Genomic DNA, 20123 nt, shown 5'->3' with positions numbered 1-20123 from the left:
AGGACATCTGTGAAAAATCAAGAGCTAACATTGTATTTACGGGAAAGAACTGAATGTTCCCCCTCAAGCTTAGACAAAAGCCAAGATGTCCACTCTCACCGCTTCTGTTCGACATTGTACCAGAGAAGAAAATTCAGACTGGACAGGAAGTAGTAAAAGTGTCTTTATTCACAAATGACACGGTTTTTGTATGTAGAAAATTCTAAGAAATAGACAAAAAGCTACTAGAACTCATAAACAAATTTATGAGATCACAGGAAAGTCATTATGCAAAAAATTATTCATATATATAATTTTCCAGTTATTCAACAATAGCACGTATCATAACATCAAGAATTATGACACACTTAAGGATAAGTGTAACAGAATATGTGGCAGAACTGAACAATAAGTACTCCCAAACATCGCTGAGAAAAACCAAAGACCTAAATAAAAGGAGAGAGACGTTCACGGATTGGTGGACTCAATAGCGTTAAGATGTCAGTTATCTCCATATTGATTTATAGATTCATTACAATTCACATTATAATCCCAAAAGCCATTTTCCCCCCATAGAAACTGACAAGCTGATATAAAAATAAGTAAGTGAAAAGGACCTTGAACAGGTAAAGCAATTTTGCAATGTTCGGTAATCAGTACCCTTTGGTACTGGAAGAGTGACAGACACATGGCGCAAGGGTACAGAAGAATATTCAGAAATGTAAGTATATCTATGTAGCATACTGATTTCCAACAAAGCAACTCAATGGAGAAAGGTAACTCTTTTCAAGAAATGGTCCTAGAACAAATAAATATAATTATTCCTTATTTTAACAGCTTTATCAATTGCATACACTGAGAATTATTGCCTAGGTGGTAAGGACAAAGAGATGAACAAAATGAAATTCTGGCTTTTAATCCTGGTTTCCTGTAGGCATTAATTTTCTAATTAATTTTGATATTTTAAAATTAATGTTCCAATTACAGTTCTGATACACAGGAATCTCATTATTAGTATTACTAATTATGGGAAAATCTGATATTATGTGTTTGCAAATATATGCAGCATTATCTTGCAAGTCTCTTTAGAATACAAAGAAACCTTTATCACTTCCAATATGGAAAAAACCTGGGAGAGGAACGAGTTAGATGACTATGAGGAAACAACTAAATGCAGAACGTGGGGCGCTCTACACACAACCTCCTCAAAACATCAAAATCGTGTAAAAAGGTGGGCTCAAGAGTAAAAGATTAATATTTAGGGGTGAAGTGTACAACCTCCTCTCACATGCAGAAATAACTACGTACAGAGAGAGAGAAGGAGATAGAGATAAAAGAAACAAAGACAAGTGTTACCAAAGCTGGTGGCAATTTCACTATTCTTTCTACTTTTCTCTATGTTGAAATTCCCATAAAAATAAGTTGCAAAGGAAATTTCTAAGTGGAGAGTTTATTTTTTCTATTGTGTTATTAATTTCCCTTATCCTGAATTTTGGACAAAATGTGGCTTTTAGGCTATTCTCAACAACTTCACACATATTAAAAGGCTGAGTATCTTTCATGAATTGTTTGATTCAACTTAAGAGATGAGTTCTAAATAATTATCCTCCCACGTTCCCTTCTCTCTACAAAGTTTTATCCAGAAAGATCTATCTGATATTCTAAAATGGATGCATGGATATAGGAGCATTTCTAAATTAACTACATCTGTAGGGTCTTACTCTCAAAATTTTACTAGCAGTTACAAAAAAATGGTAATATTAACTCTAGGAAATCTTGAGCATAGGTTTTTTAATAAGTTGGTAGGTTCTATCATCACCATTTAAAACAATGCCCTGAGGTGGAAAGTAAGGAGCCCAATGTCAGACAGGGTGCAAGGTGTGGGATGACGATGATGGTTAACGCGCATGCCAACAGCCATAGGCTTTCCACTATCTATTACATTTACTGGTTTCAAAAGTCAGGATGAATTATCTGAATTTCAGCAATGCTTTAAGAGTAACTGGAAGGTTTTTCATTCACTTATTCATTCAGTCATTCTTTCAGTCATATTGATACACGTCATTTAAAATTTCATGCCAGGGATGCTGTCAGCATTAACATTTCCCACCTTTCCTGAACTGGCGACCACTATGAATATTCTGATATTATAAATACAAGAATGACAAATGAAGGCTTTCTTATGTGTTCTGAATTATGACTTCTCTAATATTAAGAAAGATGAGAGTATTTTCAAAAGGCCTACCAACATGGTTTACATTCAAGTTTCTCACCAGCATGAATTCTGTGATGCTGAACGTTTGAGCCATAATTAAAGGACTTCCCACATTCCTTAAATTCTTACGGTTTTACACCCACATGGTTTCTCTGATGCGTTTTAAGGGCTGAACTATATCTGAAGGCCTTCCCACATTTTTTACACGTAAAGGGCTTCTCACCAGTGTGTATCCTCTGATGTTCAGTAAGGAATGAATGAAGTCTAAAGGCCTTCCCACATGCCTTACAGTCAAAGGGTTTCTCACCCGTATGAACGCTCTGATGCCCAATAAGCTGTCCATACACAGTAAAGGCTTTCCCACATTGGTTACACTGATAAGGTTTCTCACCAGTATGAATTCTTTGATGTTGCACAAGGTAAGAGCCAGAACTAAAGGCCTTCCCACAGTCCTTACACTCGTAGGGTTTCTCACCAGTATGAATTCTCCCATGTTGTACTAGGTATGAGGCACGACTGAAAGTTTTCCCACACTCCTTACACTCATAGGGCTTCACATTGATGTGAATTTTCTGATGCTGTGTGAGGTGTACATGTACTCTAAAGGCCCTCCCACAGTCCTTACACTCATAGGGTTTCTCACCAGTGTGAACCCTCTGATGGACAGTAAGTTGATGGCGACTAATAAAAGCCTTCTCACATTCCTGACATTCATAGGGTTTCTCACCAGTGTGAATTCTCTGATGCTGAACAAGGTACGAGCCAGTACTGAAGGCCTTGCCACACTCCTTACACTCATGGGGCTTCTCACCTGTATGAAGTCTTTCATGGTGAACAAGATATGAGGCGCGACTAAAGGCTTTCCCGCATTCCTTGCATCCGTAGGGCTTGACCCCTGCATGAATTCTCTGATGTGCATTAAGAAATGTGCTAAGTCTAAAGGCCTTCCCACATTCCTTACATTCAAAGGGTTTCTCACCAGTGTGAATACTCTGATGGCGAGTAAGTTGTCCATAAACAGTAAAGGCCTTCCCACATTCCTTACATCCATAGGGTTTCTCCCCAGTGTGAATTCTCTGATGTTTAACCAGGGGGGAGCTAGTACTAAAGGCCTTCCCACATTCCTTACACTCATAGGGTTTCTCACCAGTGTGAATGCGCTGATGCTGACCAAGGTATGAGAAGGTACTAAAGGCCTTCCCACATTCTTTACATACAAAAGGTTTTTCACCAGTGTGAATGTTCTGATGCCGAATAAGTTTTCCATACACTATAAACGCTTTCCCACATTCCTTACATTCATAGGGTTTCTCACCGTTATGGATTCTTTGATGTTGAATAAGGTATGAGCTACCATAAAACGCTTTTCCACATTCCCCAGATTCAGATGGTTTCTTACTAGGATGAATTCTCTGATGTACAGTAAATTGATGGCTACTACTAAAAGTCTGCCCACCTTCCTTACACTCACACGGTTTCTCACCAGTATGAATTCTCCCATGTTTAACAAAGGCCGAGGCTCTAACAAAACCCTTTCCACATTCCTTACATTTATAGGGTTTCTCAGCAATGTGCAATCTCTGATGTACAGTAAGTTGATGTCCATTACTAAAGTTCTGCCCATATTCTTTACATTTATAGGGTTTTTCACCATCTAGTATTTTCTCATGTTGAACAGGCTTTGAGCCTTGACAAAAAGTCTTCCCACATTCCTGACATTCACATGGTTTCTCTCTATTAATTCTCTGATGTAGAGCAAAAGATGTACATTTCTCATAAGTGGGCATTTCTTTACAGCTGATTATCTCATCCTTCAACTGAAAATCTGAAAGAAAACAAAAAACAAAATTGTTTTATTTTCCCGTATGAGAAAAATTAGGTTTCTGCGGAAGAAAAGAGATCAATTGAAAATAATATCCATCAGAAACATCTTAGATAATAATAAAGTATTCTTATGAAATTCAAAAAAAGGTCAAGGAAGAAGGAAGAGTTTATGTAAAATAGTAAGGTTGGTGATTAGTAAGATATTTTAATTTCTGATGTTTAGATGTGGATCAGAATCTCTGAACAGCTTGTTAAAAACTCCTGTTTGAGCGCCATCCCAGAACCCCTGCATCGGGGTGCACAGGGGTTCCTGGGAACGGATATTTTAGCATTTCTAACAAACGTTTCTGATGCAGACGGGCTCTCATGTCCCCGTCGTTCCTCGTTACACTGAGAACAGATCCACGGACCCTGCCGTGAGCACTCTGGCCCCTGATGGCCTGGCAGCCTCACGGCAAGTCTCAGTTCCCTCTGCTCCCTGTTTACCTCACTTCCCCTTCCAGCACCTGGAATGTGTCACATATTTTCTCATCTTTTGGTTCCATCTGCAGGTGGCGTCATCTCCCAAAACTCCTTTGGCATGTGTTGTTTGCAGACTGGATCTTTCTCATCCTATATATGTTTAAGGTAAAACGTCACTTTATCAGGAACACCATAAACTGCTGACTTCGTCTAAGGATGTCCATGCCTTTATTTTCTGTTCTAACACTTGATTCCTGTAATTCCTATCTGTTTTAAATTACATAATTTTTTCTCTTTGTTATGATTTCTAATTTATTTCTCCCAAACCTACCTGTGGTAGACCATATTTGGGTCTTCACGACCTTTGCCCTTGTCATGTCTGTGAACATGTTGCACCACATGGCAAAAGTATATTATAATCAAGGTGACTAATTAGTTGTGAGATAAGGAGATTATCCTGGATTATCTGGATAGGCCCTTAAAAGCAGAGCTTTCTCCTGGTTCGGGGCAGAAGGAAAATCAGAGACCTTCAAAGAGTGAGAAGGAGAGGACTTGCTGGTTGCCGGCCTGAAGATGGAGGGGGCCGCAAGGAAAGCGTGAGAAGGAAATGAATTCTGTCAACAACCAGCGGGCTTGGAAGAGGACCGCAGGCCCTAAGGGACTGCAGTCACAGCTGGTACCCTGATTCAGCCATCCTGTGCTGAACTTCTGACCCACAGAACCAGGTGATAACAACTGAGTGTCGTTTTTAGCTCCTAAGTTTGTGGTAATCTGTCACACAGCAACAGACAACTAACACGCCGCCCAAGAGCAGGCCCGACCCGTTTCATTCAGCACCGAACTGGAACCCTCTCGCACACGGGAGGAACTGACTACAGCACGCAAATCCCTAGACAAAAGAAACAAATTAGGATACTATTAAAAGACAATGGACCCTGGTCGTATATGGAGAGTTATTAAAAGACAATTTTTAAAAGTTATTAAAAGACACGAAAAGTTTTTGCATTTTTGTAAAGCAGTTCTAACTATTTATAAGAATTAACATTTTATGACTTTTCTTCTTTCTTAATGACCTTCCAAAGAACAAAGAGGGAAACGTACTTATTTTCAAAATAGAACAAATCTCATTCTTACAATTAGACTCGGTCCTATGGATCCTTTCATGAAACTGAGACCTCCCACGGGACAGCCATCATCTTATTTTTCCTTTGAGAATAAGAATAATGTTCCCTTGGAACTTTTTTCTATTTCATCATCCTAAGAATTATTCCATCATTACCCATCAATTATATCCAAATATGCAAAAAGAAAGACTAGCCACGTGACTAACCTGAATTGAGATGTGCTGTAAATGTAACACACATACCAGATTTCAAAGACTTAGTATAAAGAGAAATGTAAATTATCTCAATAATTTTATAGTGATTGTATATAAAAATGATAATATTTGGGATATATATGGAAATACACAAAATACATTATTAAAATTAATTTTACCATTTTTTAAATTGACCACTAGGAAATTTAAAATTACATATACAGCTTGCATGACATTTCTATTGGACAGTGCTGTTCTAGATGACAAAATGGTATGTGGTGCACTGTCTTACTAATCAATACCGTCCATGGTAAAAAAAAGACCACAGACAGATAAGCTGCGTGTGGACTGAGAGGAAGTATAAATACCTGATGGTAACTCCATACTCTGAGCTTCCCTAATGTAGTATCTTTTAAATGGCATGTCTTTTGGGGACCCTGGAAGCTATTCGATGGAACTGCCACAGGTATGGAATTCTGCGAAACGTGTCTTCTTTAAGCCAGGGCAATTCCCAAATGCACCTGCTGTGTATCCCGCCTCTCTGCACCTTACCCTCTGGATGGCTATGCGAGCATCTCCTGTATGAACCACCGTGAGGACTCATGCTGACAGGCAGCTGATGCTGCCCTGCTGGCAAGCTGGGGTTCCTGCTGAGGGATATTCTGAGCAGATGGGGCCAGGAGCATCAACGGCAGTCTTAGTCTGAATGTTCACTTGAGCCTAAGATGCCCCTCTGGTGGGCACTACAGGCAAGTTAATGGTTTTCCTTTTTGTGGTTATGGAGACTAATGTCCTTATTCTTAGTATATTCTTAAATATTTGGGGATGACGTGTTACAATTTGTGCAACTTACTTAGATGGTACAGCCAAAATTTTTTATATACATACAGAACAAAGTAAAATATTAAAAATTGGTGAATCTAGGTAAAGGTTTTAAGGATTGTTGTCATATTACTCTTCCAACTTTTATGTAGTTTTTAATTCAGCTGGCAAAATGCAAAAACAAAACAAAATAGACTTTTAAGGATGGTATAATACTTCCATATATTGAGACATTAAAAGCAATACAATTTATAAAATAAAACAAATATTCCCAAAGTAATATAAGTAGCCTGATAAGATGCAGAGTGTATTGAATTGAATAGTGTCCCCAAAATTCTTGTCCCCCCAGAACCTCAGAATGTGACCTTATTTGGAAATAGGGACTTTGTAGATGTAATTAGTTAAGATGAGGTCATGCTGGATTAGGGTGGGCCCTAACCCTAATATGACTGGTGTCCTTACAAGAGAAGGAGAGGACACACAGACACGAAGGCGAACACCACGTGACAATGGGCGCAGACGCTGGAGTGATGTAGCTACAAGCCAAGGAATGCCTAGAGCGCCAGCAACCACCGGAAGCTAGAAGGAGGCGAAGACGGCTCCTCCCCGAGAACCTTCAGAGAGGGCGCCCTCGACCTCTTGATTTCAAACTGCGGGCCTCCAGAACCGGGAGGCAGTAAGTTTCCGTTGTCTTAAGCCATCAAGTTTGTGGTAATTGGTTACAGCAGAACTAATTTACATGTTTGTGGTTATTTATTACGGCAAAAACTAACACCCAAGAACAGGCGTTAGGAGACTTCTCCTCAGGGAAGTGCCGTGCACGCAAGACTGAGCCGCAATTTCACACCGCACATCTTCCGTTAGAGCTCACACCACCTTTTTTAAAAGAAGCTAAATTTCTTCTGTTTATTTCTTTAAATGAGAAGGAATTAGCGCATGTTCCGAACAATATGACTTCCAACCACAGAACTCTATTGAAATGTATCCCAAAAGACCTTCCACTTACCAAAAAGCACACTCTCTCTTTCCTACTGCCCTATCTTCACTGCTACGCCCCGCACTTTCTTCCAGGACATTCTTCCTTCCCAATCACTCATCAGCCGGCTCTCCTCTCGAGAGACCCAGTGTCTACATCTTTTGCACCCACTTTCATCTCAGTATCTTCTTAGAACTGCTCCTCACTAAGTTATGAATGTCATTTAATCACATATTCTAGCTCACATATTAAGACTGTAAATTTCATCATAAGGTTTTTTTTTTTTGAGTAAACTCATAAAGAGGTCACAGAGGCTGCCATGGAGAGGCTCCCATTTGCCAAATATGAGACAATTTGAACACCAAAATGACAGTATAAGACTATAACTCATTAAATACAATAAGAATGCATGGGCCCATACTGATATAAATAAAATAAATGAAAAAATAAAAGGAAATGCTCTTCTTATATTAAAATGCTAACAAATAAATGTTGAAGAAATGATAGAGTTATAAAATTACCACTTGGCGACCATCTAGTTCAGGTGTCAGCAAACCATGGTCCATGGGCCAAATCTGGCCTGCTATCCATTTCTGAAATAAAGATTTAATGAAACATAACCACACCAAGTCCTTCATGTATTATCAACGCCTGCTATCACGCTGCAATGGCAGAACTGAGTAGCTGCAACAGAAACCACATGGCCCATAAAACCTAAAAATATTTACTATCAGCCCCTTTACATAAGAAGCTGGCTGACCCTGGATCTAGTTGCTTTACTTAAGAATCAGCAATGGGTGCCAAAATTAGTGGTAAAAGTTTGATAACGAACCTGATATTTACAGCTCCAAAGCATCTACCAACAAAACACTGATTAATTAGATAGGGAAAAAAATTTGCAGTGGAGAGACCTGGCAGACACCACTGTAATCATGTGACACAGTTAACACTACCAGTAATGGGGTAAACTGACATCAGGAGCCTCCTGATAAATGATGCACTAAGGACAACATCATTTCAGTGATATTTCTGCCAGAAATACATAACTGAGTCTAATTATGAGGAAACAGACAAACTCAAATTCAGGGACAATCTACAAAGAGAGGTACTCATCAAAAATGCCAAAGCCATAAAAAAACAAAGGAAGACCAAGGAGTTGTTTCCAATTAAAGGAGCCTAAAGTAAGATGACAACGAAATTAAGTCCATGATTTTTGTCTTGGATTCAGGGTTGGAAATTCTTTCTTCTATAAAGGATGTCATTGAGACAAATGTTAAAATTTGATTAAGGCCTGTAGATTAGATAAAAGTATTATACCAAAGTCTGATTTTGATAATATGCTGTGGCTATAAAGAGAATGAACTTCTTCTTAAGAAATACACTGAAACGTTTAGGGTAAAGGTAAAGGGCATCTCATGGTAGGGGGGCAGGATGACAATGATAAAAAGCAAATATATAAAATATTAACAACCTCTGGGTGAAGGTTATGTATGCTCTGTACTATTCTTACAACTTTTCTGGTTAGAGATTATTTAAAAAAAAAGTTACATAAAATCCATGAATTAAGTAAAGAACCTTGTAAATAACTGCTTAAATCAATAAATTTAAGCTAAGAGAATGAATATAAAGCATAGTGACTATTAAAGATCATAAGCCAGACTGTGTCTAAATTCCAGTTCCAACAACTAGCTTTGTAATTAGGAAAAGTTCTTAATCATGCCAAGCCTTAGTTTCCTCAGATATAAAATACGGACAGCAATTTCACACACGTCATAATGTTGATGTGGGAATCACGGAGGCAACACATGTAAAAAGATTAGAACAGCGCTGGGCATAGAGCACAGAGTCAACAAAGTAACTGCTCTTACCACACCACACCACACCACACCACACCACACCAGCACCAGCACCACCAGCACCAGCACTGGCTGCATAAGACACAACCGTCAAAGAAGGGAACAGGTCAGGACGGGGTGTGTAAACTGAAGAACAATGTTAAGATTTCATGCCTCCCCTCACTAATTTTCAGTTAATGATTTTTCTCCTTCTATTTCAGAGAAAAACAGAACAAGATAGAAGAAACATACTCTTTCCTGTACTGTATCAATTATCTATACCCAAATCCACTCTCAGGTTTTTTTTATGCACAAAATTCTACTACCTCAAACTTAGGTCATTGCTTCATGATAATTTCCTCTTTCTAATGCCGCCAATGTTAGCACTTTGTGAACTGTTCCCATTATCAGTGACCCAGGTACAACCCGTCTCTTTGTGACCCGGTGCTTCCCGACAGCTGCGGACTCACTCGCATTGCTGCCTCACCTCCTACCCTGTTCAAAGCAGAGCCGTCAGGCTTCCACTCCTGGACACTACTGAGAATCTCCCCTTCCGGGAAGGCCAAACATTGTGGTCATTCTCATTTCTTCTTTTAATTTACTTTTCAGTGATCATTGCTCCATCTTGAAACATTTTCCGCGTTTGTCTTTGGTAGTACCACTCTCTGGTTATCTTCTACCTTAAAATGTGCTCCTTCTCAGCAGTCTCTCTTTTTCTTTTTTCCAGTTTTATCGGGAAAAAGTTGACATACATCACTGTGTACGTTTAAGGTGTAGAGCATGATGGTTTGATTTACATATATTGTGAAATGGCTATTGCAACAGGTTCATCTGACATCCATCATCTCATATAGATACAATAGAAAGAAAAGAAAGAAGAAAAAAATTTTCTCCTTGTGATGAGAACTTTCAACTCTTAACTCCTTTCCTACGTATCACACAGCAGTGGTAACGATAGTCATCATGTCGCACATTACACCCCTAGCACTTATTTATCTTATAGCTGGAAGTTGGTACCTTTTGACCGCCCTTTTTCCATTCCCCCTCCCGACTCAGCAGTCTCTTCTGCAGCCTCCCCCAACAGACCTCTGAATGTCAGCAAACCCTCCATCTGCACTGGGCCCTCTGGGTGACCACATCCAGTCCCATGGCTTTAAGTACCAGCCACATGCCAATAAGGCCCAAATTGTTATGTGTGAGCCTGAATTCTCCCCGAGCTCCAGACCTGCATATTCAACCGCCTGCTCAGCCTCTCCGGTTGGATGCTTACTGGTTATCTCCAACTCAACAGACTCAAAGCAGACATCTTTACATTTGCTCTCCAACCTGCCTTCCCATCTCAGGTGCCTGTATCAACGTTCACCTGCTCAAGTCAAACCTGTCGATCCTTCTTGACTTCCCTCTCTGCCTGCACACTTATTGACAGTTCACCAGCATGCTGTTAGTTCTACACTCAAACTACGTTAGAAAGACCACACCTTCTCACCACTTTCCGCCACTAACATTCTAACCCAAACCACTACTGCCCGCAGTGTGCCCTACAGGACTAGCCTCCCAACAGGTTTTCCTATTCTCACTCTTGCCCCATCCAGACTGCCCTCCATGCATCTGTGCAGGGAAAAGCAGAGGGGAGCCAGGGGGGCATCCAACAGACCTGAGAACCCAAAAATAACCAACGGATATTCATGGGAAAGGTTAGCAGGCGAATTTGGGAAGAGATGGTGAAACTGGCAGTGAGTATATGGGGTGCCTGTGAGGTTTGGAGTGGCAGGAAGTGAATGGCCAGGGAGGGAGAAGGAGGGCTGTGGTCAGGCACGTGATGGGCTTAAGGCAGGGCTGGAAAAGTTCCATCTCCTCATTTAGAGAACCTGGGTGAAGAGTACAGAAAAATGTTTTGTATAATTTTGTAACTTTTCTGTAAGCCTTAAATTATTTTAAAAACATGTTTTTGTTCTGTTCAAGGTGATGGTTATAGACATCTGTCTCATAACAACTCATTAAGCTATATATTTTAATGTGATTTTTTGGTTTCTATCTCATACAATGGAAATGCTTAAAAATCAAAAGTTGGAAAAACATAAACTAAATCATGGCTTTTAGTCACTTGCAGAAAATAATCCAAATTCCTGATAATTAACAAAAAAATATGTATGACCTGTTCCCTTCTAACACTCTACCTTTTTTCCTGTTACTCTTCCCTCTTTAACTCTGCTTATTGCTCCTGAATCACGCAGACCTCACTCCCATCTCAAGGGCTTTACATTCACTCTGCCTGGAATGTTCTACATGATCATAGGGCCTAAGCCCTTACTTCTTGTTCTGTCTCTGTTCAATTACCACCACCTCAGAAGATATAAATAAATCTAAATGCAAAAGAGGAGCCGAAAACAAAGCAAATCCAAAATACAGCTGAAATACTGCACTGGGAGAGAGAATAAGCTAACAGAATGAGAGGGACGTGTGAGAAGGTGAGGGAACGTGGAAAGTGGTCAGGGGGAAGCTCCTCTGGAAAATGGTGAGATGGTCTCTTCCCCCCACGTCTCAGGCCCGGGGCCTCTGAAGGGAGACTGCCACACATCTCAGGGACGTGCCTCTCCCTGTCCGCACAGTGCTCCCAGCAGTGGTGGCTCCTCCACCTGACGTGCTTGCTCACCTGTCTGTCGCTGTCTTTGCTCTTTCCTCACGACCACCCAGGGCTCCTTCCACTGCTCCAGGAAGGTGATCACGTGTGGTTTGGAAACAGAGTGTCCTGCTCACAAGATAAGAGCACCATACAGTGTAGAAGAGAAATAAAATATGAATTCCAAAATACTTCGAGCTCAGGTTAAATGTGCAATACACTAAAGGTCGAAATGATATTGACAAGTACTTCAGAGCAGATAAAGGCAAGGGAACTCAAGAATCCAGACAGGAAGAGAAAAGGTCTTATTTTTAAAAGAAATGTGTCTATTTTTCTTTATCCTGTGTCTTGACTGAAAGTATGACATAATAATTGACGACACAGACTGTGGAACCAGAGCGCCTAGGTTCAAATTCCTGCTGCAGCCATGCACCAGCTGTGTGACCTTGGGTAACTCACTCAACCTCTCTGTGCCTCAGTATTTTCATCTAAAATGGTTATAAAATTAGTACGTATCTCATAGGGTGGTGGTTGAGGATAAAAATCAGTTAATACAAATACATGTAAAGAGCTCAGAAGAGTGACTGGCACACAGTAAGCACAATATGAGTTATAAACATTATCATTTTTCTAAGAGAAAAAAGAAAAAATTTCCTGAGCCATCTATATCTATAGGATATTCATTTAATCTTAAATGCAAAGTTCATGGCTCATAAATTTTAACTACAAAGTCAGGTTGTTTTGTAAGAAATAAAATGAGGTAAATTAGTTTTAAATGATTTGTTAGCCCACCCACCGCTATATAAACTGCCCCAGCTCTTCGGCTGGAAGAAATCAGGACTCTGTGCAGCTTTCTGCCTACAGGTGGGTCAGACAGGGACAGAGCATTTACAGCAGTCGTGGGCATGAACACAACAGGAAGTCTGGGCTTGCCCAATGTTTACGCCATCAACACCCCAGAATTCTAATCCTGCCATTTCATTATTTCCACCTTAACAAAGTTCAAACCATTTCTTTGGGAACAGGGAGAAGAAATTACGTTCACTTCTTAAGACAGATCTAAAATGTACAATGAAGACAGTATTTCAGGGAGCAAATTCTAAATCATTCGCCAGAGGCAAACTTACCCAGTGAGGCCAAGTGGCTGTAGGTCTCCAGCATGACGTCTCTGTACAAGGCCCTCTGAGCCGGATCCAGACTCGCCCACTCCTGCTGAGAGAAGGGGATGGCCACATCCCCGAACGTCACTGACCCCTGGAACTGCAAACCCACATATTTCTGGTGAAATTACAGAAGACGTTTTTAAGATAAAAGGAGGGGAAATAAAAAGCTTCAGTGCAGCAAGGGAGCAATAATATAGCAATCAAGTAGGCTGCAGGCGTATGATACAGGAAGTAAATGAAGCAGAATATCTGCACGTTCTGGAAGAATCCTGTTGCTATGGACAAAATTTTCTGTATGTTGTGGGTATCACAAGACTCCAGATCTGTTGGGAAATGGATACAATCATCTAAGTTTCTCTGTTAAATAAACTGCATACACAAAGACGCTGCCTGCTAGATACCCAACTAATAAATTCTCAAGAACTATTAGTTTCCACAGCATTTTCCTTTTAAGAGAAAAAACAATGGTTTTTCTTTCAAGCATAAAATCTCTAGTTTAGAAAATAGATATTAAACAAATGTGTTAATTTCTCCAGCTTCAAGATCATGATGTCAGATCCTATCATAAGCATTTCTCCTTGTATTGATAAATACACTTCTCATGATGGCATGAAAGTACACCTCATGGTTATATGGGAGAGTTAGTAATTATTTTATATTTATATGAGATTGGACCAAATGTCTCAGGTTTTCCCAAATTCTGGGACTCTATGTGAATCTACTACTTATGATAATATACTTATATTGTCAGGCAGCAATATAATTCCTCAGTCAACACTTCTGCTGCTCTTCAGTTAGTGATTTATGATGAAGATGATTCAGAATCAACTGCATGTCACTCAAATCTGGTAGGTCCCAAATCCGGTAGGTCCCATTCCACAACAACACTGACCTGCTCCCACTCTCTCAGGCATCGCCTGGCAAGAACCACGATACCCATGTCTCCATGTCATCATCATGTCCCTAAAAGCTTCACAGAGCATGTGATCTCACTATATTAAGACTGAGACCAATGAATACAAAAATCCCATCTTAACGGGTCTGTGGAAAATTTTGTCTTCTGATGTGCGGTCAAATGAGGCCAATCTCTCAAACTCGTCAAACCACAGGCTGACGTTAGAAGCTCAAAGAATTCTCTCAGGGCCTTCACATCCTCACTGCTCCCTCACAGCGCTCCGGCAGACTGATCACGGAGGACCGGGTCCGCAGTTTGCTCAGTGAATTCACGGACACCGATCAGAACGGGGAACCTCATGAGAAGGAACCAGTCGCCTGGCGCTGCTTCAGACAGGAGGGACCAAGAAGCAGGTGATTAGACGGTGCTCTCTCAGGAAGAACACTTCAGGTTAATCAATGAAAATATCTACGTAATCTAAAAAGCCCAACATTCCAAGGAGACACAACAACTTACGTGGGCCATGCTTTTAGAAACGTGAGAACCGGTCAGTCTTCCCTGGGGTCTCTCCACTGGAGAAGTGCAAACTCTAGAAAATCCAGAGCTGAGAGAAGAAAAGGCGGCCTTAGTGTCCCAATAACATCACCCGATAAACCCCTCGTCCCCCATGTCGGCTTCCAGACTTTCCTACCACCACCCGCACATACAATCCTGGGGAGGAGCAGAGAGATTCCAGACGAATGCCAAGCGCAGTGACCCAAGCTGCAGGCAGCTGGACCCGAGCAGCAGCACTTCTTCTCGAAGCCGGAAGCAGACGCCTCAGCAGGAGGTTTTCCCGCCAGGCCTGCTTTTTGGGGAGGCTCATCTGCATCTCAGACAGGGCCGAGTTCTGCTTTGAACAGATTCCCCTCCTTCCATTCCTACATTCTAACTGAAAAGGAAGCCATACCACCCAAACCAGAACTTCCTTTGTGGCCTCAGGCTGCGGTCAAGACATGGGAGAAGGAAAATATAGAAGATACTGGTCAGGCATTTACTAACAGCTCAGTGGCTCAGCTCTCTCATCATTAAAACAGGGAGAGGAATATCAGCCACTAACTACGGCTATCTTGAAGAATAAGTAAGAAAATCCACTTAAAACACTTAATAGAATAGAATAATTACTTAACATGAGTTAGCTATTACGACTGAAGAACATTACCTGCCCCGTATCTCATTTTTAGAAAAGGAACAATTTGTTTCCATTTTTCACTTATCTCTGACATGCTTTCTTATAATTCTAACTAAAACATGGAGAGCCTGGCCTTAAGAATGCAACTCTTTTTTTAAAAAGAATAGCGGAAAAACTTCTCCAACATTTAAATCTCCCCTTTAATTTTTCTGCAGAAATTACAGAGAGAGGCACCATTCTGCAATAAGATGCAAACCTTAAACAATTAACAAAGGTTGAATCCTGCTCTTTCTGTGCAATACGGAGATTGGTATAAATGTTCATAACTAATATTATTGTATTCTCTTTTCTTATATAAATCTGTCACTGGAAAAGTAATTTGTACAACAGATCCTTGGAAGTCATTTTCCTGCACTAATAATTTTTATACGACATTGCTATAATCCCAAAAAGGTGTGCATACTTTTAGGGTTTTTCAAACAAAAGCATCACTGGCACTTCCCTTTTCTTCCTGCTGCATGAAAAGGAAATGAATCCTACGGTTTCCTTTTTTAATCTAAAGGTTGAAGAGTTTTTGCTACTTTACGTAATCAATTACTGTGATTCTATCTGCAGATACAAAGCAAATCCTATAAATACAGGCTAACAGAAAGGGGGGCAGTGCACACCAAAATATTAATAACTATATTAATAATAATAATATGTCTGTGTCTGGGAAAAACAACCTGTTTTCCTCTACTCTCACACTCACAATACTGCTAACACCAAATGTGTGGGCTTTTTCCCTACAGTGACCATTCTCTGACACCAGCTCGGTGTCCTCTAATTCAATTCACCTCTGACACTATCTACCTGGAGTTGGCAACAGATCCCACAAGTTAAGGGCTCAGTCTCACAAGGCTGCCCCCACTTCAGACGCAAGCCCAAGTCCCAGGTTGTCACCTGTACTTGTGACCAACCAACTATAAACTGAGGTTCCCAAAACCCCTCCTCAGGCTCGACAATTTGCTAGAACAGCTCACAGAATTCAGGGAAACACTTAAGTTTACTGGTTTACAATATAATACAGAATATGATAAAGGATACAGATGAACGACCAGTGAAGAGAAACATGGGGCGAGGCCTGGAAGGGTTCCAAACGCAGGAGTTTCCGTCTCTAAGGAGCTGGGCTGAGCCCCATCCTGGCACACGAATGTGTTCACCAATCTGGAGGCTCTCTGAACCCTGCACTTTGGGGATTTTTATGGAGGCTTCATCACGTGGGCATGATCAATTATCAACTTGTTTTCTAGATCCTCTCCCCTCTCCAGAGGATGGGGATCAGGGCTATAAGCTCAAAATCCTCATCACGGCTTGATCTCTCTAGTGACCAGACCCCATCCAGGAGCCCACCCAGAGTCACCTCTTTCAAACAGAAGATGCTCCTCTCACCCAGGAAATTCCAAGGGATTTAGGGGCTCTGTGTCAGAAACTGAGGTCAAAGACCAAATATTAGCAAGAATTGGGGACAGAGACCAATATATATATTTCTTATTATTTCACGGTCTGGAAGGGAGAGCTATGGGTAATTTTATCTTTTTTCATAAATTCTTTGGATTACCAATTTTTTTTTGGCAACAAGTCTGCATGAATTCTACCTTCAGAAATTTAGTATGAAGACTTTCATAATATTAAAACACTTATTCATGGTGGATATATTCCAGTCATTAATAAAACCAAGATCAAACAGGACGATCAGGGAAAACCAGGTCTTGGACATACTTTAGTTGTACCTCTCTCATCAATATTAATTAGGCTTATTCACTACCAAGACTTTTTTCTCTGAAAGAAGAAGGGTGAGTGGCCACTGCAGACTGAATGAGAGCATGAACGCAAATTAGAGAGAATAATCTTGGGTACACAGGAACGCTCAGTAAATGTGGCCACATCTCTCTTCTCCTTCACTCAACAACTAACTAAAATACTTCCTCTACAGTCCTTACAAGACATCTTACAAAACCCTATGATAGTAAATGGGATTCATATATAATTTAAGATTTTCTTGAATGCCACTATCCATAACTATGCACATAGTTTAAAACTACTTCATGCATTTTCCTTATGACTGATCCTTTACAAATATACTTTTATTAGCTGCATAACAGTCCATCAGATGAATGTAGGCTGATTACTTAACCATTCACATAATCTTGAACTCAGATTTTATACGATCATTCCCAGCTACTAAAGTCTTTGCTTGAACACCACTGGTTTTAAATACTTTTATTATGTATATCACCTTTGTTATTTGAATAAAATCACAATGTTTCTCCCCAGAAAAATACACATATATAATACACATATATAAATATAAACTACAGTTTTGTATGCAATTATAAGTGGTTTGTGATCACCTGGAAGCCCCTAAATAGAGTCAAAGCCTTCCGTTTAGGAATTCCTGTATTTAACGAGTTTACTTTTCTATTGATACTGAATTCTGAAAAGGAATGACCCAGAATCACCAAAAAATAAACAGCTGATACTTTCTGAGCACTCAGTATGTTCCAGGCACTTTACACATATTAACACATCTTACCCTTGTTAGACCCTGATGAAGTAGGATCTATTATTATCGCCATTTCAGAGATTTAGAAAAGTGAGGGTGCAGATGGTCACACACCTGGTTAAGCAGCAAAGCCAAGATTCAACGCCAGATTCTAAGCTTCAGAACTCATACTCCTCAACAGCACACCACACTGCCTCTCACCGGCCAAGGATACTGTGAAACAGACTGCCGTCAAACTCAAACAAGACCTGACGAACAGACGAAACTAAAAAAATCAAACAAAGGACTGAGGACACAGACCCCCCCATATGCTAAACCTACAATCACATGCCCACTTCTAAAAGCTTCACGAGAAAGATGACTTTGTTATTTGTTTACTGAAGTGGTTAAATGGACGCCCATCTTGCTAAGCTTTGACAGTGAAGCCCTGGGAGAAGGCAAGCTGTCTAGTGTGGGATGCCAACGCAATATTACAACTAATCTCCCCACCACATCAGTCCAAAATACGGCCCCAAGAGCAGCATTTCTACAACATACCCTCAACATGCTCAGAAGAGAGCACCGAAGAGGATTTGAATGATCTGTAATCAGTAGTGAGAAATATTAACTAAAAAGGTAAGGAGAATATTAACTAAAAAGAGAAAGAATGGGGGGCCACAGGGAGGTGGATCCATCTGTAAGGACTCCATCTCTCACTGGGAAGAAACCTAGAGCAGGTCACTACGAGGCCGACTATTTCGGGCAAAGGAAAACAAATGTACTCGTGTTCTTAAAACACCAATAACCTTATGAACAAAAAGGAAACACAAAACCCCCCTAAATCTTAATTTTCAGATGTGCAACAGTTATTTCGTCCTCATTTGGGTCTTTCTTTTGGAGAAGAATAGAATTAGAGAAGAGAGCCATGAGACAACTGTGCTTTTTCGGAGTTTAAAGGACTCAGAAAACACCCTCCAGGCCAGCTCCCCCGACTCACGCCCTTTCTAACCAGAAGGAGGTGAGGGCGAGGCGGCTCGGCCCGCACCCTGGGGTCGCTGTGGTTCTGCCGCCCCGACCGACCCTCGCAGAGCCCCGCGCGGACCCGCGTGGCGGGGCCGCAGGAGCCTAACACGCAGCTGCCATCCCTCCCAGCTGCGGATCCAGGGTCACTAGAGCTCAGGCCGCGGTCTCCGCGGGCGCACACCAGCGCTCTTCGTCCCGCCCACGAGACACTCCGGCCCGCGACCCGGCGGCCCCGGCCGCACCCTGTACACCTCGTCCACCCCACGCTCCCCGCCCGCGTCTGGAGAACCCCCTCCCCACTCCATGCACTCACTGTTCCCTTCACGCGAGTCCCTGGGACCCCGCGGGGCTGGCCCGAGTCTGCAGAGCTCGCTCCCTGGGGCCAGCCCCTTCCCGTCACGGAAGTACAAACCCGCGGCCGCCCCAACAATCACAACAGTGGGGTCAAAAGGCAGACGCCAAGGTTGCCCTGGTAGCCTTTGGGAAAAAATAGTCCCAGGCTAAACTGGCCTGATTGCAGTGGCCTGTGGGAAATGTAGTCCGGCGCCGTAAAGAGTAGAACATACGCGCCCTGCAGCCCACAAGGCCCGCCCACCCCGCGCCCCGGAGACTTCTGGGAGTGTCTTCCGTACTGGGAGTGCGCAGGCGCAGGCTCTTTCATTGCTGACCGCCTGACCAGGCTCTGCGTGCTTTAGAGCTGCGCGAGTTTGATGGGTTGGTCTTCGCGGCCGAAGGTAGGCAGTAGCGCCTGTCTGCACCAGGGAAGGCCGACATGAGGACTGGGGCTTTCGCGGTCGCCCGGCACCTGAGGCCTGAAGTAGAGAGCCAAAAACATAAAAATATAGGGTAAAATGTGTTATTACTTTAACATAAAAATATGAAAAATAGGTATTGGAAATTATCTTTCTGCATTGTTTACTTTTCTGTTACAGAAATGCTATTATTAAGTAGAACATCAAGAGAATAATGGCAGTTAGTAATAATAGTAAGACAAACACGTAAGAATAATGTTTCTGTCCTCTGATTCAGCAATTTAACTTTTCATTAGGTATTTAAATTTTATATGCTGTGTTATTGTGTATTCTTAAGATACATAAATGTAAGAACCTTTAAAAGGAGAATGTAAATACAGTAGGACTAATTAAACATATATTGTCTATATTTAAAAGAAATGTTTCTTTCATTAGGATTTTTTCCCATCATTAGGATATTTTTCCTCTTTCCTTTTCCTTTCCCAATAATACTTCTCTGAGCTGCCTGTACTTTTCCTTTTATGTAGTGATAAAACTGAATACA

General features: G+C 41.2%; 1 protein-coding gene across 6 annotated transcripts; it reads right to left on the bottom strand.

Moving 5' to 3' along the window:
- Positions 1 to 150: 150 nt before the first annotated feature.
- ZNF30 (zinc finger protein 30) lies at positions 151 to 19448 on the bottom strand. Of its 6 annotated transcripts, XM_070224023.1 has the most exons (8): positions 19141 to 19364; positions 17940 to 18038; positions 14626 to 14713; positions 13179 to 13311; positions 12085 to 12180; positions 8118 to 8189; positions 4505 to 4630; positions 3728 to 4019 (listed from the first exon to the last, which is right to left on the bottom strand). In XM_070224023.1, the coding sequence occupies exons 3-6, from the start codon at positions 14632 to 14634 to the stop codon at positions 8137 to 8139; spliced, it is 291 nt and encodes a 96-aa protein (XP_070080124.1). In that variant the 5' UTR covers positions 14635 to 14713; positions 17940 to 18038; positions 19141 to 19364; the 3' UTR covers positions 3728 to 4019; positions 4505 to 4630; positions 8118 to 8136. The 6 variants fall into 6 exon arrangements, with proteins under 6 accessions (XP_070080123.1, XP_070080126.1, XP_070080125.1 ...); XM_070224022.1 differs by lacking the exon at positions 17940 to 18038 and having other exon boundaries at positions 151 to 4019; positions 19141 to 19425; XM_070224025.1 differs by lacking the exon at positions 8118 to 8189 and having other exon boundaries at positions 151 to 4019; positions 19141 to 19334.
- Positions 19449 to 20123: the final 675 nt, after the last annotated feature.

Source organism: Equus caballus, chromosome 10, assembly GCF_041296265.1.
Source record: "Equus caballus isolate H_3958 breed thoroughbred chromosome 10, TB-T2T, whole genome shotgun sequence".
Lineage (NCBI taxonomy): Eukaryota > Metazoa > Chordata > Mammalia > Perissodactyla > Equidae > Equus > Equus caballus.
Note: the sequence above shows the minus strand (reverse complement) of the source record. Positions and strands in the feature narration are given on the sequence as shown.